General features: G+C 35.8%; 1 protein-coding gene across 5 annotated transcripts in view; it reads right to left on the bottom strand.

The window, feature by feature from the left end:
• KMT2E (lysine methyltransferase 2E (inactive)) overlaps positions 1-27,601 on the bottom strand; it is a 92,579-nt gene that overhangs the window by 44,688 nt on the left and 20,290 nt on the right. For 2 of the 5 annotated variants that reach the window (XM_047752389.1, XM_047752394.1), the window contains exons 2-5: positions 25,440-25,512; positions 24,659-24,730; positions 21,614-21,798; positions 1,247-1,361 (exon numbers count right to left, since the gene is read on the bottom strand). In XM_047752389.1, coding sequence (XP_047608345.1) covers positions 1,247-1,361; positions 21,614-21,684 — 186 coding nt within the window. In that variant the 5' untranslated portion in view covers positions 21,685-21,798; positions 24,659-24,730; positions 25,440-25,512. Of the gene's footprint in view, positions 1-1,246; positions 1,362-21,613; positions 21,799-23,029; positions 23,109-24,658; positions 24,731-25,439; positions 25,513-27,601 lie in introns of all 5 variants that reach the window. The other 3 variants (XM_047752393.1, XM_047752390.1, XM_047752392.1) reach the window with 3 other exon arrangements.

Raw genomic sequence — 27,601 nt, 5'->3', positions numbered from 1 at the left:
TAAAAAAAAACTCACTAAATGTGTGTGAGTTGCAATTATCTTGATGTGTGCAACTAAAAGAAAATAGAGGAACAAACTGGATATACTAATTGTTATTCATAACCTTCAATTTCATATAGTCCTTAGAACAGTATAATGATTTCCCTTTATTAACTTTTACTATACTTATGAATTCAGAAAACTATGCCAATTAAAAAATCTCAGGAAAGTGGAGGCTAAAGAATAACAAAAACAGTTACCAAAGACATTATCACCATGAAGTATACAACAGAAGTTTTAAAATTCTGGGTTTTTTTGTTTTATTTTGTTTTTGCTGCATCTGTGGCATGTGGAAGTTCCCAGGCCAGGGGTCAAACCCACACCATGGCAGCGACCCAAGCCACTACAGTGACAACATCGGATCCTTAACCTGCTGCATCACAGAGGAACTCCGTAATTTTGGTAATTTTACTCTAGACTAAGTGGCAAAAACCTCTCATTTATTATGCCTTAATAAATCACCAATGTGTCCAGTTCTGCTGCTGTTTCAATTTATGCTCTGCCACTTACTAGCTACTCAACACTGAATAAATCAGCTTAGATAAGCTTTCCACTTTCTCAGCTCTGAAATGGGGATGAAAATTATACCTATCTTATGAGGTTGCTTTGAAGATTAAATGAGATAATACTTGGGGAGTTCCCTTATGGCAGAGTGAGTTAAGGATCTGGCACTGTCACTGCAGTGGCCTGTGTTACTGCTACATTACAGGTTTAAACCCTCGCCTAGGAACTTCCTATGCTGAAGGTGTGGCCAAAAAAAAAAAAAATCAAAAACTGTTTAGTACAGAGCCTGATGTATAAGTGCTAAATAAGTGGTAATTATACAAATTACCACATAATTTAGAATCAACAATAAATAGTGTAATTCTACCTACCATCTTTTTATAGAGAAGGTAAAGAATTGTAACACTGAACTATTAATATCATAAAAAGCTAAATGATAATAATAATATAAAAATTTCTAGGAAATTCCTCTTACAGAATTTTATATCCCTTGAATAAAAATTAGATCAATGAAAAAAATTTAACTACAAATTACATATCTAATTATTTAGCTAGTATGAAACGATTCTGCGTTTTTAATATTCAGTTTTAGGCACAATACCAAACACATCAACTTTCAACCTCTAGATATAAAAAAAACAGAGATACAGATCTATACATAGAAATAAAAGGATACACTTCCAGAGAAACATTTGACACTTACCGCATAAGGCAAACCAATGTAACTGTGTGAATGATGCGAGCTGCTGGTATATAACTGGTGGGGATAACTGTTGGATTTCTCAACTACCACAGGGCTAGCTTCTACGGATTCTGGTCTGGAGGGAAAAAAGTTGCATCAAAGAAAATTCCATTTATTTTTATCAATTTAAAATTATAAGCACTTATTTTATTGGCTATTCAAAAAAAATGTCTTTAAAATGTCTAAAACACAGATATCTTGTGGATGTGGTATCAATTTAAAATAAGCACTTATTTTATTGGCTATTCAAAAAAAATGTCTTTAAAATGTCTAAAACACAGATATCTTGTGGATGTGATATATCCTATCTAGAGTCCATGTCATAAGCCTTCCAAAAAAAAAAAAAACCACTTTTGCTTAAAGTACAATAAATGTCCCAAGTTTAAGTTCAAATATAGTTTCCTTGTCATTAAAAATATTAGAGGTTAAGCATTATTTAATATACTCAGTGTCATAAAGGACACTATGAAGAGGGGGTAGAGAAAAGTAGGGAGAAAATTAAAGAAGGTTTAATCTATATGTATCACAATTTGAATGTGAAGTATTTATTTCACTGTTCAAAGCTTTATGCATGTGTTAGTGTGTCAAGACATAACAAAGCCTAGGAAATAGCAGAAATGTTAAGGAAGAGAAAATCTCATAATAATCCAAAATTTGCTCATGAAAAAGCACAAATAGCCAATAGAGTAAGATCAGCAGTTCTGGCCTGATAATGGCTAAATGATGATGATGACCTAACCAACCAATGAAAAAACAGGGAGTAACAACTCACCCACTGTGGGTGACTTACAAGTTCCCTGGCCTAGCATTTTACACCCTTCACTTTCCCAATTTCCTCATTTAATATCAATCCTCCTGAGCCCTAGGCTGGTAATTCTTACTGATCGGTGTGGTAGTAAACCTACTTCTGAGGGCAATTCACACTAAAATTAATTTCTCCCTTGCATACGCAACAACACAACTTGTTTCTGTACCTTTATTCTTATCAAAGCCACCATTAAGATGACTTTCTCATAATAACCCTTGTACTTCCTCTTATTTAAAACCCTCCCTTAGAATTTAGTATTATTTGCACTCTTCATGGTTTAAATGCTTCTTAATGTAATTACATTCTAATTAGTCAAATTTCTATTGTCAACTACTTCTTGATATACTGTTCGCCCCTTCACTCATTCCCTTCACAAAGTCTCAATTTAGCTCTAAGTGACTGGTGCTTGGGATCCAGAGGCTAGAATCAGTACAGGGAGGAGACATAACTGAGGTCAAGTGATTCTGAAGGATAATGCAAGTCTCTGATACGTTCTGAATATTCTGAAAACCATTACTAATGTAATGTCAATGCTGTTATGTTAAAAATTGCTTATTCTTTTTTTAAAAAAGGAATGTTTCTTAATTCCAAAATTAATACATGCTCATTATACAAAATTCAAAACAGAAGTACCTAAGAATGTGAAAGACCTGTCTTCATCCAAACCATGTTAAGATGCTATGTATCCACCTTTAAATTTTTCTATCCATAAAAATATCTAAGTTGTTTCATTTGCTTGTTTTTCTTTTTTGGCCACCCCATGGCATACAGAGTTTCTGGGCCAGGGATCAGATAGATCCAAGCTGCAGTTGCAATCTGAGCTGCAGGTGTGACAACCCTGGATCCTTAACCCACTGTACAGACCGGGGATTGAACATACAATCTCAGTACTCCCAAGATGCAGCCAATCCCATCGTGCCACAACAGTAACTCTTAACAGTTGTTTTTAAGTGAGAATATACACTACATATTCACAATTTACTTTTTCCCATCCTTTAGTGTCAGTACAATATCTAGCTTATTTTTGGTAATAACTGCTTATTTCATTATATAATGTACCGTAGCTTATTTAACAAATTCCCTATTGTTGGATATTTAAATTTTTTTTTTCAGTGTTAAAGGTATCGTTGCAGTTGTACACACTTCTATACAATATTTTCTGCATCCATGGTAGTATTTCTACTACATGGATTCCTTGAAGCAGAATTGCTGAACAAAAGGGTAAAATAGATAGATGCTGCCAGACTACCTTTGATTACAATATTAATTCTTTTAAAATTCTTTAAAAAAAAAAAAAAGGTAGTAAGTGCAGTTTTAGCAATTCACGATCTACAATATTAATATTAAAGCAACATATAGGAATTATGGCCAGAAAAGATTCACTTTCATGGCAAACAATTTATATTTTAGAGTAGATAATGGTTGAGAAATTAAAAAAAAAAAATTCAGTGCAAAGGCAGGTTAAGTTCCAGCATGTAAACAAGCCATAAATCCTTTATATAACCTCATGATTCAAATGAAAGCTATTAAGTACTAGCAAGCTGGCAATGCAAAAAAGAAATACTTTATCAAGATCCTCATTTCTAATGATGCTACTTACTAAAAATAACTTTAAAAAGAAGGTAACAATTGTTTAAAAAAATTGGTTGATACATTTTAAGGACTTTTCTAAACTGTAAGATAGTATTTAATTAAAAAAAAAAAGTAACAGGACACCAGATATGTCTCCTAAAAAATCTTATAGTGCTAAAATATTCTCAAAGCACACAGTAAATCTGAAAACAACTTTGTGACAAATACCAAAAGTAAAACATCTTTTAGATCCAGTAATCCCATTTTTGGTAAGAAAGTAATTCCCACTAAATAATGACGGTCTTTTACTACTACTCATAAACTAGATATAAGAGTAGAAATCACTTAAATGTCCGATCAATAGATGATGATAAACCAAATCTTAACAAACCTACCATATTTACATATGGACAAGAGCATGGCAAGAACTCACAGTAACAAAAATCACTACATTAAGGTCATAGGAGTTTTCTCAAAATCTCTTGGAACATTATCGTAAAGCTTTAAAAAAAAATTTCGGAGTTCCCGTAGTAGCTCAGTGGAAATGAATCTGGCTAGGATCCATGAAGACACAAGACTGATCCCTGGCCTCACTCAGTGGGGTTAAGGATCCAGCAGTGCCACAAGCTATGGTGTAGGTCACAGACGCAGCTTGGATCTCATATTGCTGTAGTTGTGGTGTAGGCCAGCAGCTAATGGCTCTGATTCGACCCCTAGCCTGGGAATGTCCATATGCCGTGGGTGCAGCCGTAAAAAGCAAAATAAAATAAATAAAATAAATTTTAAAAAATGTCTTAACTTCAGTTAAAGAGATAATATGCATTATTAAGTTTCTGTGTAAACAGTTGCTACGTATCCTGTTTAGCCAGTTTATATACTCACATAAATACTGAGTTAATACACAAGTATAACATTTATCATTAAGAAACTACATTAGTATAATATTACAATAAATAATTATGTATCAAAACATAAACCACAACGCTGTGTTCAGACCACAAATGAAACTTTCCTTACATAATTTTGATGTCACTTTTCTTTCTTTTTTATTATTTTTTCTTTTTATGGCTGCACGAATGGAATATGGAAGTTCCTGGGCTAAGGACTGAATTGGAGCTGCAGCTGAGGCCCATGCCACAGGCATGGCAACACCAGATCCAAGATGCATCTGTGACCTCTGCCACAGCTTGCAGCAATGCTGGATCCTTAACCCAAAGAGTGAGGCCAGAGATGGAACCTGCATCTCATGGAGACTATGTCAAGTCCTTAACCTGCTGAGCCACAATGGAAACTCCTGATGTCATTTTTCAAAGGGAGTTTGATATTTATTTGTATTTGTTCATACACTGCATCGTATGCACTTTCAAATCACTGAAACAGCAATCATTGACAAAAAGATGATCTTTATCCAGGGGAAGCTTTCTAAAAGATAATCATTCTTAAGTTTGGGAATTCGAAATGTCTAGAATGTTCAAAAGTAACAGGTAATTAAAGTATTCCCAATGCATAAGCAGTAAGGTATGGCCAAATGATCAACACCACCTAAATTAAAGATGAATTCATATTTCAAAACTCTGAATTCTGTTTCCTATAAGTAGAGGAACTGAAATGCAGAAAAGTAGACTCTAATATGCAATGTGGCTCTAAAAATGAAATAAGAACATGGGATTTCCATGTCTAAGGCTGGCCATTAAATAGGCATAGGTGAGGAGTCACCTTTCAGAACCTGAGTTTTTATTTGTAAAGTTGGGATAAGTGTATCTGTTTCTCTCCCCAGAAATACCGATGAAACTCAAACGACACAAAGGATATGAAACTGCATTTTTCTCACCTATAATGTATTCAGAAATACCTCAAGTGTAACTGTGACTATTTAGTCTAAAGTTGGTTTTAAATTATTTTAAAACCTTAATTAACTCCACAATAATTCAAACTTCTAACACAGTTTTAAGTACAAGTTTAGCTGGACCTATCTTAAATAAATCATTAAATTTTCAAGGTATCAAAATAACAATATTTCTTGAGCACCAAATATGTGCTAAAGTTCTTACACCGTTTATTTTTACTTTTTTTAATTTTACTACTTTGTGTGCGTGTGTGTCTTTTTGCCTTTTCTAGGGCCGATCCCAAGGCATATGGAGGTTCCCAGGCTAGGGGTCGAATCAGAGCTGTAGCTGCTGGCCTACACCAGAGCCACAGCAACGCGGGATCTGAGCTGCATCTGTGACCTACACCACAGCTCACAGCAATGCCAGATCCTTAACCCACTGAGCAAGGCCAGGGATCGAACCCGCAACCTCATGGTTCCTCGTCGGATTCATTAACCACTGAGCCACGATGGGAACTCTAGGTTTACACTGTTTTTAAATGAATAATTTTAAACCTTTTAGTTTAAAATTTTTTTCTTTTTTTCTTTTTAGGGTCACACCCAAAGCATATGGAATCTGCCAGGCTAGGGGTCAAATCGGAGCTACAGCTGCCAGCCTATGCCACAGCAGCAAGAGCAATACATGATGCAAGCTGTGTGTGCAATCTACACCACAGTTCATGGCAAAGCCAGATCCCCAACCCACTCAACAAGGCCAAGGACAAAACCTGCATCTTCAAAGATACCAGTTTCCACTGAGCCATGACGAGAACTGCCGAAAGGTTTTTTAAAAAAACTATGTATGTTAAGCCAGAAGTATGTCAATGAAAAATCAACCCGGTTTTATGGAATATTTTATATACAGATAAGGTATAGATACGTATGTGTGTAGATTAACACAATCTGACACAATGAGAAGTGACTGTTTTATACAGAACCTTGGTATGGGAATACTTTATTCCTCTCTTTAAAACTCCAAAAGTACCCCCTAGTTTTCATGTTTTAATATTAAGTGACTAAGAACCTATCCATACAGATGAGTTCACTCCTACCTCCACCGAACTATTATGTTTCCAAAACATAGGTTTCAGACTTATTAACAATCTTCGTAACATGTCCCTTAAGCCCTGGTGACCATTTATCTTTCTTCAATAATATGTGACACAGAAAAAGGCCAAGTATTCCAGCCAGAGTATAATATACCTTTTACAAAGAAATGATAATCTCTTGTGATCCTTTTGCTGGATCCTCCTGACACAGTTTACTACACAAAGTCAGGAAATGATCTTATCTTAGTATTTCTGTCCCTGCCTATAGCGAAACATTTGCATTTTCTGTTGTCTCACGTTCTTCTTCAATCTGTATCACCATTAACATAAGCTTTCAGTACATGAAAGAATGAATCTGGAGATGTCATTACACAGTTTCTATTCCAAAGAAGTTATATAGGCATTAAAATAAAAGCACCCCCTAATAATGCTAGAGGAAGACATCACTGTTTATACCACCCCATCTGCAAAGTTTATTCCTATACTTTGTTTTCATCTATAATAAATTCTATTGAATTTTTTCCTAGTTTTTTTTTGGAGAATTTACCTTACAGGCAAAGGAATACACAAACTGTAGTTCAAGGAATAGTTTTGTGATGTTCAACACATGTTTAAAGTAACTTGTTAGATTCTAGACAGGATAGAAAGACATTAAAAATATTCATACCCCTCTCCTTAAAGAGTTTATGATCATGGGAGGAAGAGCAAGGTTAGCAAAAAAGAGACAGGTATACCAAAAAATAAACCAAAAAAACAAAAACAAAAACAAAAAAACAACCCCATACAAGTCAAAAATAGGGTAATGTCATAAGAAAGGTATAGGTAAATACTTTAAAAAACACTCTCCTGGAGTTCCTGTCGTGGGTCTGTGGTTAACGAATCCGACTAGGAACCATGAGGTTGCAGGTTTGATCCCTGGCCTTGCTCAGGGGGTTAAGGATCCAGCATTGCCATGAGCTGTGGTGTAGGTTGCAGACATGGCTTGGATCCCGAGTTGCTGTGGCTCTGGCGTAGGCCAGCAGCTACGTCTCCGATTAGACCCCTAGCCTGGGAACTTCCATATGCCGTGGGAGCGGCCCAAGAAATGGTAAAAAGACAAAAACAAAAAACAAAAACCACCAAAACACTTTCCTTTTATGCATGACACTTTGATCTTTAGTCAACTTTCTAACTCTGTTCCCCTAAAAAACACAATAAGCTAATCTGCTATACTGCTAGATACATTAATAAAAATGATCCTTGATTGGTAAAGTAAGTATATGTGGATGGGAAAAACTATAAATAGGATGACACCGATTTCAACTTCCCCAAGATGCAGTGACTCCTATAACTGGCATGTCCCTTTCAGGGAACCTGGAAGCTCTGCCTATTCTTATTACAAGAAATACTGGTTTCTGAGGGACATGTGGCTTCTAAATCCAGAAGACTCTCATAGCTGCCCAATGTGTATCTTATTTCTTTGTCTCTGACCAGTCACCTGAGGACCCAAGAAAATAGCTCCTGGATGGCTGACTGTACTTTCTCCACAGTTTCACACAGAGAGGAACACCTGATGCTAACCTCTGACAAGCTGTGGCTCCTATCCTATTTACCATATAGAATAATGTCAACTATGGCCTGTGGTAGTCTTGCAGGCCTGAATGTTCAGTTGAACCCAAAAAAAACCTCGCAGAAACTGCAAAAGATCAAAGTTCTAGGCTCTAGACTCTACAAGATTCAAGAGAAGAACAAATAAATCTACTTGAGTTACAGGAAAGATAAGAGGTAACATGAGGTTTCATTAGATGTGAAAATGCTTCTGAAAGATATGAAAGGACTTTTGAACATCTGAATGTTATACCAGGTAAATCTTCTATTGAAAAAAAATTTAAAAAAAGCACTAATGATGGAGAAAGACAGTATCTCTATATATGGAAAAAGATAGGAAAAATGGGAATTCCTGTTGTGGTGCAGCGGAAACGAATCTGACTAGCATCTGTGAGGATGTGGGTTCCCTGGCCTCGCTCAGTGGGTCTAGGATCTGGCATTGATATAAGCTCTGGTGTAAGTCACAGATGCAGACTGGGTTCTGTACTGCTGTAGCTGTGGCTTAGGCCTGCAGCTGCAGCTCCAGTTCAATCCCTAGCCTGCGAAATTCCATATGCCACAGGCTCAGCCCTAAAAAGCAAAAAAAAAAAAAAAAAGGGGGGGGGGGAATGGGCTGTGGAGTCTTTAAGGAGTATGGAGAGGTCAATTAGATTTCAAGATAGTGTTTATTTACTTACGCTACTTACGTAGTGTATCTTACTAAGTAAAGTAAACACCCATAACAGAAGAAGGGAAAATTTTCTTTGTAGATTTGGATTTAGAGAAACATTACAATAAACTAGGTCTTTAGGTTATCTGTGTACCAATCAAACACAAATTCAAGCACATGTGCTGAAATATCACGACAATATCTGGTATTAAGTGGAAGTCATCCAGGATGATTCCAAACATATTTCTTTTCTTAGCTCAAAATTAATACAGCAAAGGAGTTCCCGTCATGGCGCAGTGGTTAACGAATCCGACTAGGAACCATGAGGTTGCAGGTTCAATCCCTGCCCTTGCTCAGTGGGTTAACGATCCGGCGTTGCCGTGAGCTGCGGTGTAGGTAGCAGATGTGGCTCGAGATTCCACCTTGCTGTGGCTCTGGCATAGGCCAGAGGCTACAGCTCCGATTCGACCCCTAGCCAGGGAACCTCCATATGCCGCGGGAGCGGCGCTAGAAAAGGCAAAGAGACAAAAAAAACCCAAAAAACTAAAGATCAGATTCAGCACTTTTTTTTTTTTTAAGGCCGCACCTGTAGCACATGTAAGTTCCCAGGCTAGGGTTCAAATCAGAGCTGCAGCTGCTGGCCTATGCCATAGCCACAGCAAGGTAGAATCTTGAGCCACATCTGCTACCTACACCACAGCTCACAGCAATGCTGGATCCTTAAGCCACTGAGTGAGGCCAGGGATAGAACCCACATCCTCAAAGATACTAGTCAGGTTTGTAACCCACTGAACCACAATGGGAACTCCAGCAATCTACATTTTAATTAGCACCTTCAATCTTACGTTCACTGAAGTTTAGGAAGCACAGATTTAAAAGAATTGTTAAAATTCAGAGTAGACAGAGTTAAAGGTATTAGAGAAGGGGCCAGAGATGAGGGCCAGTAAGTCAGGCAAGGAATAGTTCAAAAAGTACCTTTGGTATCCAATCCAGCTAAGGAACATGATCTTTATCCTGAAAAAACTATACAGAGCCACTAATGGTTTGGTTGTCTCAAGAAATAATGTGATCAGAGTAGCAGCATGGCAATACAAAGCTGAGGGCTTCAAATGTGAGTAATCTGTAAATAATTCTCCATGATTCAGTAGGTTCTAAGTTCTGAACCTGATTAGGACAGGCGAGAAGTGCTACCTCTTCAAAACTCCTTCCTAAAAATAAGTTACCTTTTCCCAGTTCTTTGCTTTACTGAAACACACTTAGTACTCTGTCTAGTTTCAAAGTGATCCTCATGAGTATAGAGTGCCCAGGGTCCAAACTGATAACCTTTTTATTTAAAAAAGGGATAGTAAACTGCACAACTTGCTATTACAACTGATAATTGTGCAATTTTATTGAGTTCCTTCAGTTTTCAAATACAGGACCAACCCGCCTTGATGATTTACTTACATTAATTCTTTAATAGGTACAGAACACCAAGTACATTAACCACTGTTAGATTCATCTGATACTTAGCTGCTTTCGATGATAATGTAGAAATAAAAGACTTTAAAATATCTTATTACTGAAAGAAGACTGAACTCTTAGTAATCTGGATCAATTACACTACAAACAATTTGTAGTGTTGCCATTAATTCTCTGGCAGGCTTTCTTCTTAACACATGTTTTTAAAACCTTACCAAAACTGGTGTCATATGCCAAATATGCTTTAAATTATCTTTCCATCCATTTAATTTCATTTTGTTGTTTTATTTATAACAGCATCTTTTATTTGGCTTTTTAGCCACCCCAAGCCTTAGTCAGCTTCAAGGGCCTTGTTTTTGACCTACAGCACATTACTAAAGAGCTTCCAAAAGCAGACCTTTACAGAGACTTCAGAGCTAAGAAAATAAAATTGTATTTTATTTTTAAGATTTTGTTATAGTTGATTTACAATGTTCTGTCAATTTCTGCTGTACAGCAAAGTGACACAGTCCTTTGTACATACATATATATATATATATATATATTCTTTTTCTCACATTATCCTCCATCATGTTTCATCGCAAGTGACTAGATATAGTTTCCTGTGCCATACAGAATAAAATTATATATATATTTATATATATAATTATATATATATATATATATTTTTTTTTTTTTGGCGTTTTTCATGGCCACATTTGCTGTACATGGAGGTTCCCAGGTTAGGGGTCCAATTGGAGCTACCACTGTTGGCCTACACCACAGCCACAGCAACATCAGATCTGAGCTGCATCTGGGACCTACACCACAGCTCATGGCAACACCAGATCCTTAACCCACTGAGCGAGCCCAGGGATTGAATCTGTGTCCTCAAAGATTGTGGCACAATGGGATTGACCTTAAGGGGTGGCCAAAAAATAAAAAAAAATTCCTAGTTAAATACTTTCACTTTAAAAACACATCATCACTTGTTAAAGTTCTTATACTGGAGAACTATATATCCCTCCTACGTCTGCGTTCTGTCCTAATGCATTCTATTGTGGTCAGTACACAGTCATCCAAATAATGTAGTAAATTTCAATCTCTCTCATCTTATGCTATTTTAATTCTGCTAGTTTCCTAATGCCTTTCAGTATCTTGCAGCTTCCTGAAACAGGCACTAACCAGAACTGTTAAAGAACTACAGAATTCAACTCATTGACATCACACCAATTATTTAAGATGTTTTTACTTATACAAGGGACATTTTGTTCAATTCTATAGTGTCTTACATCTTTCTACCATGAAGAACTATAAAATATTTGTAGCTTTAGTTCTACCTCTCCTAAACAAGTGAAACAGATTTATCAAAGATGAGCATTCAACAATCATTCCTATGTATTAAGCTTTAGGATTAACCAAGAGACCTTTAAGCCATATGATTAATGACTTACTACTGTCTGTTTCTAAACTTTTTCACCCTCCCAAATAGGAACTTTGCACTCATTAAACAACCTACCTCCAGTGCTTGGTAACCTCTATTTTACTGTCTTTATTTGCCCATTCTAGTTTATATAAATGAAATCATAAAATACTTATCTTTTTGTGTCTGGCTTATTTTACTTAGCATTATGTTTTTAAGATTCATCCGTCTATATCATGTTTCAGAATTGTATTCCTTTTTATGGCTGAATAATATTCCATTGTATAGATATATCACATTTTATCTGTTCTCTTGATGGATACTTGGGATGTTTCCACCTTTTGACTACTGTAAGGCTGTTCTGAATACTGGTAATAAATATACAGGTATCTGTTTTGAGCCCCTGGTTTCAATTATTTTTGGTACTTACTTAGGAGTAGAGTTGCTGGGTCGTAAGATAATTCTATGTTTAATATTCTGAGAAACCACCAAACTGTTTTCCATCTGGTTTCTTCTTAGGCCTTAATCTTTTTAAATTTTCTTCTGTTTCTTAAATACATTTTCTAGGCACCTGTACTTTGTAGACTGTACTGGAGGTTTCATCCACTACTATAGCTTTTACCATTTCCTATGTGTTCACAATTTCTAAATTATCCTTAATCTAATTCTATCTCATGAGCTCCATCCAAACAGCCCTCCACATTACCAGACCTCTTAATTTAGGTGTTTCATGACTATAAAGTACTTGTTTGTTGGAGAAAATCCTTTTTCACGTCCCAGATTTTGGAATTTAAAATTCAATTAAATTTGTAGCTGGGGTCAGTAAACTTCTGTAAAGGACCAGAGAATTGGAAGGATATGGTTTCTGTTGCAACTATTCAGCTCTATTGTACCTGGAAAGCCAGAAAATATATGTAAATAAATGGGCATGACTAAGTTTCAACAAAACTTTATTTACAAAATCAGGCAACAGGCTGAGTTCCGCTCAGGGAATCTTAGTTTGCTGCCCACTTAGAGAAAGCAAACTTTCTGACTGCAATAAAGAGTACCATTTTTCTGGAGTTCCCGTCGTGGCACAGTGGTTAACGAATCCGACTAGGAACCATGAGGTTGCGGGTTCGGTCCCTGCCCTTGCTCAGCGGGTTAACGATCCGGCGTTGCCATGAGCTGTGGTGTAGGTTGCAGACGCGGCTCGGATCCCACGTTGCTGTGGCTCTGGCGTAGGCCGGTGGCTACAGCTCCGATTCAACCCCTAGCCTGGGAACCTCCATATGCCGCGGGAGTGGCCCAAGAAATAGCAATAGCAACAACAACAACAACAACAACAACAACAAGAGTACCATTTTTCTGATTGTAATGGTTTAGGCAACTACTGTGAGTTCAGTGGAATAACTTTCTTTGAAAATGTAACAACTCAAGCCTTATTAATTTATTAATATTTCTTAAAGGTTTATGATATACCAGTTACTGTTTTGTTTTTTTTTGTCTTTTGTCTTTTTGTTGTTGTTGTTGTTGTTGCTATTTCTTGGGCGGCTCCCGCGCCCAAGTTCCCGGCCACGACGGGAACTCCCCAGTTACTGTTTTAAGTGTTAAAAGCACAACTCCATATCTAAAATCTTGTACTTATATTCAAATTCTGTTTTTCTCCTGTAAAATGGAAAAATGTCACTCTTTACTACAGTCCTGCTTTTCCACTTGCCCTCTGGATCTCATCCCTTCTTGCCTTTTCAAGATCTTTACACTTCACTCTTGCCTGCAGTTATTCCATGTCTCCTGCATCTTCAGGAATCCTCTGTATTAGATCATTCCTCTCTTATTTATTATTCCACTTTAAACTCGTGCCCCCTGTTATTTATCATCCCATTTCTTTGTTCCTCTTTATAAAAAACTCCCTGAAAGAGTGTTTGTGCTCAACATCAGGCTGCGGAATACCGCTATAACTACCTATGTTGTCAAGCTAATTAATAGTCTGTAGTTTGTATAGACTTCTCAGCATTTGACATAAATAACCATTTCCTTCTCCTAGAAAGATTGAACTCTGCTGGCTGAACTAAACTGGCCACCTTTCTCATATTTTATCTTTTGCCCATAAATGTTTTCTTTTTCTTTTAACAACTCCATCTCCATCCAGTTGCTTAATCCAAAACCCTAAGATGTCATCCATAATTTAATTGCTCCTTTGCCTTGAATCTCCACATCTAATTCTTTGGTCAATCCTGTGCCTCCTTCCAATATACTTTTTTTTTTTTTTTTTGTCTTTTCAGGGCCACACACGTGGCATATGGAGGTTCCCAGGCAAGGGGTAGAACTGGAGCTCTAGCCACTGGCCTACAACATAGCCACAGCAATGCAAGATCTGAGCCACGTCTGCGACCTACACCACAGTTCATGGCAACACTGGATCTTTAGCCCACTGAGTGAGGCCAGGGATTGAACCCGAAACCTCATGGATACTAGTCGGGTTCACTACTGCTGAGCCACAACTGAACTCCTCCTAATCTTTTATTATTTTTGGCTTTTTTACGGCTGCACCCGCAGCACACGGAAGTTCCCAGGCTAGGGGTCGAATCGAAGCTGCATTTCCCAGCCACAGCTAAAGCCACGCAGGATACAAGCTGCATCTGTGACCTATACCACAGCTCACAGCAATGCCAGATCCTCACCCCACTGAGCAAGGCCAAGGATTGAACCCACATCCTTAGAGGGTTCAGAACCCACTGATCCACAACGGAACTTCAAGAAGGTGTTTCATTTTAAAGATTACATCATCCAAACACCAGTTTACACACCAACAGATGAGTGACCTAAGTGCCACAAACTCTAGAATCAAGCCCTAATTTATCATCAAGTCACTGTGTATCCATGGGACATACCATATAATCACTCTGGGTCTCAGTTTGCACATTTATAAAATGAAGTCTTAATTCTAAGTGACATAATTATAATAGCAAAAAACCTCTCCACTAAAGCCCAGATTTCTTAAATTGGTTTAGTACTTTTCTTATTAAACTGCATTATCCACTAGTCTTAGGAAATTTACCAGAATGCTATTTATGTCTATGGATTAATGACCTGATAAAGTAAACAGCTTTACCTCATTTTTGTATTACAAAATGGTACTATGTGTGTCACTTTATTAGAGTTACACAAAGCCTGAGTTCTGGTTGGTAATCCTGAATCTATGCCACTTTAATTGTCACTACTTCACAAACTTTACAAATACAGAGAACATTTTTTGTCATTAAATTTGAAATTTTTAAATGAAGAAGTTTGGTGCAACAATTGTCCTCAGTTTATTACATGTGGCATTTTACTTCATTTAATTCATCCATTAACAAACCTTGCTCTTCTCATCTATGTGGCAACATGGATCTGGAGCCAAGCAACCTTGGGTTCAACTCTGACTCTTCACTTTTTATTAATTATGTGGCCGTAAGTAAGAGTTTAATCGCCTTGAGCTTCATTTCTTTTGTAAAATGGGAATAATACCTAACTTTTTCCTGGGGTGATTAAAAGATATTATACACTATGTTATAGACAGTTGTTTGGATATAGTGAATTCTGTATTCAGTACCACAAGTAAAAAAAATTACAGGAAAAAGCTATTTATTAAGTATGAAGCAAATGAGAAATTCAACATCATTCTAAGAACAGTTCTGAACAATGCTAAGATAGTACTTTAAAATAGGCTTTTGAATATTAAAACAAAATCATATTTAAGTGAAAGCACTTCCAAATTAGGATAAGGAAGTCAACACTTTAAGAGCAGTAGAAAGTATCAGTTTTGATACTAAATTAAATATAAGGAAATCATAAACAGACATGTTAAGCACTAGTGGAACATGAACAAGTAAAAAGCTCTAAAAACATTTCATTATACACAAAAGATCTTCAATTATATAAATTCAAACTAAAAGCACACAAACACTTCAACGAATTAATGAATTCTGTCAGCAGGTGGCTCTAGTGACACTTAAATAACTTAATATCAAATATTATAACAAAATACAGATGGTAAAAATCTAATGAATCTCAGCAATGTGGAGTCAAAAAGAGTCACATTAATACTTCAATCCAAGCCCTCTTTTTTAAATGAAGATACCAAAGTTTACAATAGTTAAGTATCTTAGGGGCTGACTGGTATCATAGCAAGAGAACAAAACTGAAAACCCAGATATCTCTCTTAGTATTCTTAGTCAACACACAGGCATTTATTGTATTGCCAAGAGTAGTATTAAAAATCCTTCTTCCAAAACAGTTCACCTATAACTTATATATTGCATTTGCTAATGTGACTATTTCATCCAAAAATATACATAATTTTATAAAAGTTCATTATAAAGATTTCCAAAGCAGGGAGTTCCTGTTATGATGCAGCAGAAACAAATCTGACAAGAATCTATGAGGACGTGGGTTTGATCCTTGGCCTTGCTCAGTGCTAGCCTGTGAACTTCCATATGCCACAAGTGCAGCCCTATAAAGCAAACAAAGAAACAAAGATTTCTAAAGGAATATTTGCTGGCAATAATATTAAAAGAAATACAATGTAAGCAACTGTATTCTCAATCTCGAGAGGAAAAAATAATTTAGCTTTTCTTTTTTAAAAAGGCTAGGAAAGAATAAATTTAACAGCCCCATTTATACCTCTTCCCATTTCCCAGCTCCAGAAGGTTTCTTGTCTTTGCATATTTAACCAATTTAGTAATTCAGATGTTTGGAATGTCAGACATAAAAAAGGTAAGAAGGAATAAATAAGGTCAGGTCAGTTAGGATGAAAAACATACAATTCTAATAAATAGCTGAACTCTGGCTCGATTTTCCTATCTAGTGATAATGGAGTCTGAGTTTTCTTTTCTATTCCTCATCTTTGAGCAGAGACCTGAGAATACCTTTGTTACAGGCAGTCATTTATTACAGTAAATTTACTACTCCCAGAACTAAAGCTACTACTTACATGAACCATTTATAAAAATAAGTTACATAAATCATTTTTTGTAATAGTACTAGTAAAGGAAATGTAACAGAACCTAAAATCAATACATCAATAAGATCTGCCTCTACCACTTACCTGCTCTGTGACTTCAGTTTCCCCACCTATAATTTGAGAATAACAATAATCTACCTCATAGTTACATCTTTATCTTTCTTATTCAAAAATATATTGTTATGATCTCACAATTTTCATAACTAACCTAGGCTTCATGGTTCTTTTCTCCTCTGAGACCCTACATTTCATCATTTGGTCTACGGCTTCCCTGATTCAGTAGCTCACAGACATACATGTTACTGAGTACTTGAAATGCGGCTAGTTCGAACTGAGAGGTGCTAGAACTGTAAAACATACACCAGATTTTAAAGACTGAGTATGAAAAAAACCATGAAATATCTCATTAATGTTTTTATACTGATACATGTTAAAATGATAATACTTTCTATATATTTAGTCAAATAAAATGTAACAAAATTAGTTTCACCTTTTTGTTATCTTTTTAATATGGCTAACAGAAAATTTAAAAGTAGATATATGATTCACATCATATTTCTTTTTTTTTTGTCTTTTTGTTGTTGTTGTTATTGTTGTTGTTGTTGTTGTTGTTGCTATTTCTTGGGCCGCTCCCACGGCATATGGAGGTTCCCAGGCTAGGGGTTGAATCGGAGCTGTAGCCACCGGCCTACGCCAGAGCCACAGCAACACGGGATCCGAGCCGCGTCTGCAACCTACACCACAGCTCACGGCAATGCCGGATCCTTAACCCACTGAGCAAGGCCAGGGACCGAACCCGCAACCTCATGGTTCTTAGTCGGATTCGTTAACCACTGCGCCACGACGGGAAATCCTCACATCATATTTCTATTGGACAGCTCTAATTTAGAGTTCTGACTTTCCAACTGATCATAATTTCAAGAGTAGAGACAAAAGTTTATACTTTACCTTTGTAACCCTAGCCTCTAATAAAATACTCTCTACATATCTGAAGCTTAAAAATGATGACCCAAAAAGTGCTTTCTCTTGGATTGTTAGTCTTACCCACTGAAATTATGCTAGAAGCAAGATTATTTCTCATATTAGCCTATATTTACAGACAAGCAGTTAATCAAAAATTTTATAGGTATAGCTTCCCAGTAATAAAAGTGGCCTCCTGATTATGCCAGTTACAGTCATTTTGCCAATCAAATTTAAAAAATTATGATTGCCCTTAGCTCAATTTTCCCTTTATATATACTATTATCTTTACATACTTTCAGTTGAACCAAGTATTATGCCAGGCCCTATTGAGAAAATTCGTCAGTCATTATGTTAACCTATAATGCTGTGATCAGTATTCTTCAAATCTAAGGACAAAAACACAATGCATATAAAAACCTTTCTGCTAAGCTCTAAGACTGGCAGGCAGTCAATTTTCTAGGGCATCTTAGATTCTCTGGTATAGCAGTTGGCTTCTATTCATTTCTAGTCACCATAGTCTAGATACTAGTTTTTGTTCATGCTGTGTAAAAGCTATTTTTAAATAAGTCATCTTCATAACTAGCCTAGTTATGTGAATGTGCCTACTTATCTGAATGGCCAATGTCCACAACAGCTTAAAAAAAACTTGAGCAATAATAAAACATTATTTTGTTCTTTTTATTAAAGAAGAACAAAATAAATATTTATTTATAAATAAGTTTATAATTTATTAAATAAACAAAGCAAAACAATTTTGTTCTTATTAAAGCAGATATCTCTAAATCATAGTTTTTATCGATCTTCACTACTCAAGTTATTCCTAATGTATTTTAAAATATTCCTTTTTGGTTCAAAATTTAGGGAGAACCAACTCTTGGCGAGATTATGGGGAACAGAAAGAAGTAAAACACAAGATCCCTAATTCTGCAGGAAAGGCAAAACAAACTCAAGATGTTTTATAACTTAGTAATGACAGGAAAACAAATTGTAACAAAGAAGCTGGACTTGATGGGAATGAGTTTTATTTTGGAGATACAATAATCCAAGAGCAAATGTTACTACATATGGAAATACTAGATCAGAGTTTAGCAAACCCATTCTTTATAGATGCTGAACCAGACCTTCAATTTTTTATCTATAAAATGCTACAGGTAGACTAGATGAACCCTAAGTGATCAAATAAATGTCCCTTTATAGCCTCAGAATTAAGAATAAATGTGATCCAGTACCCTAATTCACCCAATAATCAGTACCTCCTAAATTTTATATGAATTTAATTTATAAGTGATATATTTTAGCAGCACAATTTCTTTTCTTTCTTTTTTGCTTTTTTTTTTTTTTTTTTTTGCTTTTTAGGGCTGCACCTGCAGCATAAGGAAGTTCCTGGTCCCGTCGTGGCGCAGTCGTTAACAAATCCAACTAGAAACCATGAGGTTGTAGGTTTGATCCCTGGCCTCGCTCAGTGGGTTAAGGATCCGGCATTGCCGTGAGTTGTGGTGTAGGTTGCAGACGCGGCTCGGATCCTGCGTTGCTGTGGCTGTGGTGTAGGCCAGTGGCTACAGCTCCTATTAGACCCCTAGCCTGGGAAGCTCCATATACCGCAGGTGTGGCCCTAGAAAAGACAAAAAAAAAAAAACCAAAACAAATAAACAAAAACGAAGTTCCTAGGCTAGGGGTCAAATCAGAGCTACAACTGCCGGTCTATGCCACAACCACACCAATGTGGGATCCGAGCCACGTCTTGTGATCTATACCATAGCTCACAGCTCAATGACTTACTAAGTGAGGCCAGTGATCAACGCCACAACCTCATGATACTAGTCGGATTCATTTCTGCTGGGTCACAAAGGTAATTCCCATATTTTTAAAAATATATACTTAATAACATTATATAGCCACATGAATGTAATAAAATGTAATTCTCTTTTTTAAGAAAAACATTTTGGGAGTTCCCGTCGTGGTGCAGTGGTTAACGAATCCGACTAGGAACCATGAGGTTGCAGGTTCAATCCCTGGCCTTGCTCAGTGGGTTAACGATCTGGCGTTGCCGTGAGCTGTGGTGTAGGTTGCAGATGCGGCTCGGATCCCGCGTTGCTGTGGCTCTGGTGTAGGCCAGTGGCTATAGCTCCGATTAGACCCCTAGCCTGGGAACCTCCATATGCCGCAGGAGCGGCCCAAAGAAATAGCAAAAAGACCAAAAAAAAAAAAAAAAAACTTTGAAATAATTATGTAGCTTCACAGGATTCCAAAATACTTTAGCCTGGGAACCTCTTGCCTGTCAAGCCCTGCTTCCAGGTTTTTTCCTCCTTTAGTAGTGTCTCTATCTGGACAGATTAACTAACAACTGTCATAAGAGTGCTTTGTTTTGCAATCTATTATTTTACAACAAAGTAACTTATACACAGTGCAAAAAAAAAAAGGCTTTAAAAACTGTATTATAATAATCATAGTTAATGAACTATATAATATATTATAGGAATATTAGGGAGCGTCTCTGAGTATTTCACAATGGCAGAAGCAGGAGTAGTGAAAACACTTCCAGACCATTTGAAACGCCAGCAAAAGTAGAGTATTAACTGTATTTTTGTCTTTTCCTACACCAGATCCAGGAGCCCTAACATAAATAAATTTCCTTTTTTTTAAACTAAATTCAGCTTTCAGTCAATGAGCATCCCACTTAGCACAACTACATAGTTAATCAGAGAGTAAATTTGCATCTTTCCATCCTCTAGCTTCCAACACTGTCAATAATAGAAGCTCTTACAATTTCCAAAACCAAATAAACACTCAATTTTCACAGCAATTACTTAGCGTTAATGTAGTGGTCATTCAAAGTCAAGATATAAGGCAATCTATCCACACAATTGCCAAATCCAAATAGTCTAGAAGCAAGGTAAGAACCTCTCACTGAATCCATCAGAAATTACTCTTATAAAAGCAAAAAGTGATTGTCAGAATAATCATCTAGAAGGAAATACTCCATCCTTATTTTAAAATGGCCTGAATTTTGTTTTTCAACTGAACATTCTTGGTGTGCTTTTTTTTTGCTGTACACGCAGCATGTGTAAGTTCCCAGGCTAGGGGTTGAATCAGAGCTGCAGCTGTTGGCCTACATCACAGCCACAGCAACAGAGGATCCAAGCTTCATTTGCGACTGACATCACAGCTCATGACAATGCTGGATCCTTAACTCACTGAGCAAGGCCAGGGATCGAACCAGCATCCTCGTGGATACTAGTCGGGTTACTGCTGAACCACAATGGGAACTCAACTTAACTTTCTAAAAAACAAAGCAAATCCTATGTTTAGACAGATATTACAAATTTAAGATTCAAATTTAAAACCAAATTACTTTTTTTTGCAACATGAAAAAAACTATCATGCTAAGTGAAGTCAGCCATACAATGAGACACCAACATCAAATGCTTTCACTGACATGTGGAATCTGAAAAAAGGACAGACGGAACTTCTTTGCAGAACAGATGCTGACGCACAGACATTGAAAAACTTATGGTCTCCAGAGGAGACAGTTTGGGGGGTGGGGGGATGTGCTTGGGCTGTGGGATGGAACTCCTGTGAAATCAGATTGTTATGATCATTATACAACTACAGATGTGATAAATTCATTTGAGTAATAAAAAACAAAATTAAAAAAAATAAAACCAAATTACTTTTCCAATATAAACATGACAGATCTTAAAATTAAAAAAAAATAGCCTATTATCTTGATCCTTGATGTCAACAATTAGCAAATGAAAAGACAAAAAGAAATCTGAAAAAGAGTATTTTGACTCAAAAGTTATTTTAAAAAGTAATTTCAGTTAAAAGAATTTTTGCCTTTAAACTTCTGGTATTTTATTTTAGCCAAGAGTCTAGAATGAGAAAAAAATATAAATGCAAATCAAGCACTGTTTGGTTGTACTAAAATAATTATATGAAATATTTTGCTTTTCCCTATCCAAAATACCTGTAAGTTAAATACTTACTCTGAGCCTGCAGCCATTTCCAAGTATGACGTTTCTGCTGTATCAACCCCCAATGGGATCACTATGCTCATGACGTTCGCCTCTGGTAAATTCGATTACTATGGAGTCCTATGCATTGGTATCCAAAACACTGGGGCATGCCAGCCACAGTGCTCATTGCAAACATCTAAGTGCATCCACAAACCCTGTATAAAAGAAAAGGGAATCAAAAGTTAAGAAACATCTGCATATACCCAGCAATAGTCACATCATAACAAAGGTAAATAAAATACATGAAGAAAGCATCTTTATCTTTTAGTCTATATCAACTGGAATTTGCTCAGGGAGCCTCTAATGTTTATTCTTCTGGAATTAAGGTATGAGATTGTGATCAAAAGAAAAGCTTCTGATTCATAATCTCCCTTAGACAAAGAATTTAGGATACCAAAAGAATTACTAAGGCATATTGCTTAGTAAGGGACCAACAAATATCACTCATTTTGAAAGATAAAATAGAATTTCATATTCTACTATCCCAAAATAAGTCTTCCTGGTCCAGTGACTGATCTAACAATAAACTAACAAATACTGAATACCTACTGTGGACTAAGCACCATACCAAGCTTTTACATGGATGATCTATTTAACCCTCTCAACTTGAGAGAGAGATCTGCATTTTATGACTGAAGAAATCAAAAGCAACTAAGGTTAAATAAATTAAGCAAGATTGCTCAGTTAAAAAGATAAAACCGGGTTTTGAACCAATTCCATTTTACTCCCTTGAAGTGTTTTTTAAATTTTTCGATTTACCCTAGTAACGAAAATATATTCAATGTCAATTTTTCTAGTCTAAATTCACTGTTTAACACCTGCTATACATATTGTTTGTAAAATATCTACTTGAAATATTTTCAGCAATGGTACTGTAAACTTGGAACAAAACAGATGGAGATTATCCTATAAACAAGAGAAATAGTCAAAATTGTCCCTCTCATGTTGTACCTAAAATATTAAAGTGTTTCTTCAAAGAGTAATTCTTGTACTTATCTTTAATTGTTACAAATAAGCTTAATACTATCCAGTCAAGTTAATTCCTATTTCACAAATGATGCAGATAGTGAGTTTGTATCTCATAGGGAAAAAAACCCAAAATCTGGAGATAATGAGGTGAAAGTACTTTGAATTCTCTAAGAAAAACTAGCCTTTACTTTTAAACCATGTACAACTGGGGGAGAGCTACTAGATACAAGTTATAATAAAAATATATAATAATAGCCAATTGCACCTGAAAGTTAAAAACAAAGATATCTCTAACACTCACTTTATAAACAAGCAACCTACTGAAGAATCTTCAGGTTGCTTGTTTATAAAGTGGGGATTTATTCTCATACAGTTTCTGTGAATAAAATGAAATAATGATTATAAAGCATTTCATACACTTTGAGTTATGCATATTCAGCAATCAGCAAGTGGTAGTCAAATTAAGAAGAGTTGTTCTTATTTCATCAGCAAAAAGCTGTGTGGATTACAAAAAACTTTCATTTAAAGAGTATTTTCTAATAGTTTTTGAAAATAAAATGTGTACTTATGGTTCTCTATTTGCTATGATTTTATTGTTTTTACTAAATTAAAATCATCATTTAAAAATAATTAAAGCAGGGAGTTCCCGTTGTGGATCAGTGGGTTACGAACCTGACTATTATCCATAAGGATGTGGGTTTTATCCCTAGTCTCACTCAGTGGGTTAAGGATCCGGCATTGCCATAAGCTGTGGTGAAAGGCTCCCATGCAGCTAAGATCCCGCACTGCTGTGGCTGTGAGCTCAGATTTGACCCCTAGCCTGGGAACTTCTATATGCTACAGGCACAGCCCTAAAAAGCAAAATAAATAAATAAATGAATAAATAAAATTAAAGTAGAGTGAGAAAAAGGAAAAACTGTCCTAGTTCCTTTTCTTCACCTGACTATCTTACAATTACTTCATAAAAGTTATATTTATAATATATAGCAATATATAAATATAAAAATCTATATATTTATTCTAAAAAGTAGTAATTAACCTATACAAAGCTACAAAATTATAAAATTTCTAAATGACAAAATGTAAGCAATATATAAAACTCAATTTATTCTATTCAAATGTTATATTCTGTATTTAATTTTTTAATGACACTATTTTTAATTTTTTTAGATTTTTTTATTTTTGGCCTTGCCTGCAACATGTGGAAGGAACTCCTGGGGCTGGGGATCGAACCCACAACACAGGAGTGACCCAAGCCACAGCAGTGACAATGACAGATACTTAACCCACTAGAACATCAGGGAACTCCTGTATTTCTTCAGAATGCTGAAAACATGGACCTAAGAATAGATAATTACAATTTTTAAAGAAAATTCTCCTCCTTGTTTGTAGCAGTTTTCTTCAGCTTAGCTTATTTTTACATTGGACGTATAGGAAATCTTGTATTTTAAGTATATGCTGTTAAATATTTAGCTGTACATTTTTTTAAAACCAGAAGCAGAAACTGGAAAGCAGAAGTAAAATCATGATATATTCTTTTAGATAACTGAGTAATAGTTCCAACCTAAAACAATCTATTCGAGTATGCATTTAATAGTGCACCCCATTTTCATAAAAATATACAACCCTCAATAAACACTGTATTTGAGCTGTTCTGTTTTGTGGGGGTTTTGTTTGGTTTTTGAGCTGTACCTGCAGCATGTCTAAGTTCCCAAGCCAGGGGTCAAACCTAAGACAAAGCAGTGACAATGACCCACAGCACTGAAAAGTGCAAATCCTTAACTGCTAGGCTACCAGGGGACTCCTGAGCTGTTTTTAAATAGCAAAGAAGAGCTTTCCATAAGCCTATTTCAGACAATAGCTTATATTTGTGTGATTACTGCCTGTCTCTCAAACTGTACACAGGGCCTGCAACAAAATAGGCACTCTACAAATAATTGGTGAATGAATTAAGGCACTCAGGATGAAGAATGCACCTCTGGCCTCATTAACTAAATGAGTTGTCAACCTATACAATTAAGTGCTATAAAAACAACCACACAACACCTTTTTCAGAAATGCCATCTCTCTTCTAAAATCACAGAAGCTCATCCCCAGGATAACAACACACCATCACATCTGTAACAGAACCACAAACTCTGAGTTTGACTCAGCAGAGAAGATGATCTCAGTAATTTATTCACAAGAGGTCATATTTATTGAGACTGTAAAATGGCAAACATTTCACCATATTTATTAATACCAAAAACTCTATAGCTATTTAAAAATCCAGTTGATACTTAAATCATAAATTCATTAGGGTCAAATCACCATGTCTTTGAAAATAAGAAAAAAAGAAAGGGAAAGACAACATAATAAACAGAAAGGATATGAGCTTATAACACAGGCATAGCTAGAGAAAAGCAATTCAAGACAATCCAAAAGATTATCACAAAGCTTTCACATCTGTGATCAAAATAAAAAAAAGAACACAAGTTCCCATCATGGCACAGCAGAAACTAATCCGACTAGAAACCATGAGGTTGCAGGTTTGATCCCTGGACTCACTCAGTGGGTTATGGATCCAGTGTTGCCATGAGCTGTGGTGTAGGTCTCAGACGTGGCTCAGATCTGGCATTGTTGTGGCTGTGGCATAGGCTGGTGGCTACAGCTCCTATTCGACCCCTAGCCTGGGAACCTCCATATGCTGTGGGTGCGGCCCTAAAAAGACAAAAGAGACCAAAAAAAAAAAAAAAACAAACTGGTTATCCTACTGGCAAGTAAAATATATACAGAATACAATGAGAATAAATGGCAGCCGTTAAAGAAGTAATATAAAAGGAAATACCATGAGATGTCTGGTAAATCTGAGGTCCAAGAAAGAATAAATGTCTTCACAAAACCTGCTATCCAGAATAGACCTAGAAACCAAGTGAACATAGGAGTATTAAGCTGTTTTTAAATGGTATAAAATTATAGGTACTTGTGTCTAACATGGAACCTAAAATCAAAAGGGACAGCAAATATAATAAATATCTATAATGACAGCAGCCAATTCTTAAAAAGACAAATTTATTCTTCATCCTTCTATACAAATGAATGTAAACAAGTAAAGGAAACAATGTTAAATACCAAACCAAACTGAAAAGAAGCTGGGAAAAGATAGCATTAAAAACAAACTTAGCAGAGCAAAAGCAACCATACCAAAACCAAAACAAAACCCTAAAGTAGGAAAAATGAGATAAAATGCAAGGAAAAGCAATTAAATTAGAAAATAGTCCATGAGAAAAACTGGAAGACTAAGGCTGCTTTTAAGACCATGTTAAGAAATTCAGAAAACGAAATACCATTGAAAAGATGAATATGATACCCAAAAGGCAGAAAGATGAAAATGACAAAAAAAATTTTTCTAAAATTACTTATAGAAGCACCCAACCCAATCTAACATAGTATCTTTAAGGAAAGGGTCATTTATTATTATCTTTCAGTCATTCATAAACACTTTACATAGAGCTCAGCAAATAATTAACATTAAATCCATGTTTACATTTTGGACATGTAATCCTAAGAGAAAAAGTAGGTGAAAGTGGGGCTGAATTACTAATAGAAAAGAAAAAAAGAAACTTGAAAGAAACTGTGAAGGACCACATACTTGAGATTTCCTTTCCTTATAAATCAGAAATTAAACTGCCCTCATTATTCATTTAAGATTTTAGTTTTATTTATAGACACTGACTAAGGTGTAATAAAAAGGACACAGATTAATCAATATCTGTTACCAAGTTACCTAAGAAACGTTGGGCAATTCATTTCACTATTCTGGGCTTCATCTATAAATGGATGTAGGTAAGGCTGATGATCTTACAGTTTAAATCTTACAATCACAAGTACATTAACCAAAACAGCAAAATAAATATCAGAGTCTAAAAAGTTACCCCAAAAATCTGACAACAGAATGAATTATGTATTTTTTTCAACTGGGTTATTGTCAGTATCAGCCAGTGCTCCATCAGCACTTACTTGGTAAGATATTCAAACATCCCCAACTACAAACAGCGATGTAAATACTGAGGGCTTAGAATGCTTAATTCTCACAATGAGCCTATGGTGTAAGTACTTTTATTATCTCCATTTTACAAAGAGGCAGAGAGGTTAAACTTGTTCAAAGTTTCATAGCTGGTGAACAGCAGAATCAGATTTTGAACCCCAACAGCTGATGCTAGAACCTACATAGTAGTTTTCCTGAAATTAAAATTTGCCCCATGATTGGTAAAATAATCAATCTAGAATTTACAGTTAAGGTGAAAAAATTGAAAACTGCCTCTCAAAAAGAGGAGAAATTAAGTAAGTACCTAAGTGTTTCACTGCAGAACATCTGAACTGCATTCATTCTGCCAAGCAAAAGGAAACAATAGTAACAAAACCCAATTTGCTCCTCCTCCAAACTTGATCTACTTAACAGACTTATATCCATTCCACATAAATGCATTGAAACATTGCTCAAAGTCCAAAATGTGTGTTTAAAGTATTTCAGGGACAGTACAAAGCACATACTCAAAGGATAAAGATTATCAAATTCCCTACTATTTTCAGGAACAAACACATTCCTCACCAGTAAACTGAAAGCAACCTGTAAATTGAGGAAACCAGGCTCCAAATTTGAGATTGCTACTGTACACATACATATACTCAATTCCTTATACAGAACTACTTATTAAGCAAAGACCACCTATCTAACCAGTTGAATTTTAAACTGAGTCTCCTTTTGATAACTATTTGGTTCCTAAAGACAAAGAATTTTCACCAATTCAACTTACACTATAATACTTTTTTATAGCAAATAAACTCTCTAGAAAAAAAGAAAATCTTCCTGTAGTCAGGATTAATGTTGATGGACCTACTGGAAAAATGGAAATCTATATATAAAATTCAATGTTCAAAAGGCACAGTTTCTGGTACTATATAAGAGCTTCACAGAGTTTCCATCATATTTTAGTACAGTTCCAAACA

Source organism: Phacochoerus africanus, chromosome 11 (assembly GCF_016906955.1).
Source record: "Phacochoerus africanus isolate WHEZ1 chromosome 11, ROS_Pafr_v1, whole genome shotgun sequence".
NCBI classification, from domain to species: Eukaryota; Metazoa; Chordata; class Mammalia; order Artiodactyla; family Suidae; genus Phacochoerus; species Phacochoerus africanus.
Note: the sequence above shows the minus strand (reverse complement) of the source record. Positions and strands in the feature narration are given on the sequence as shown.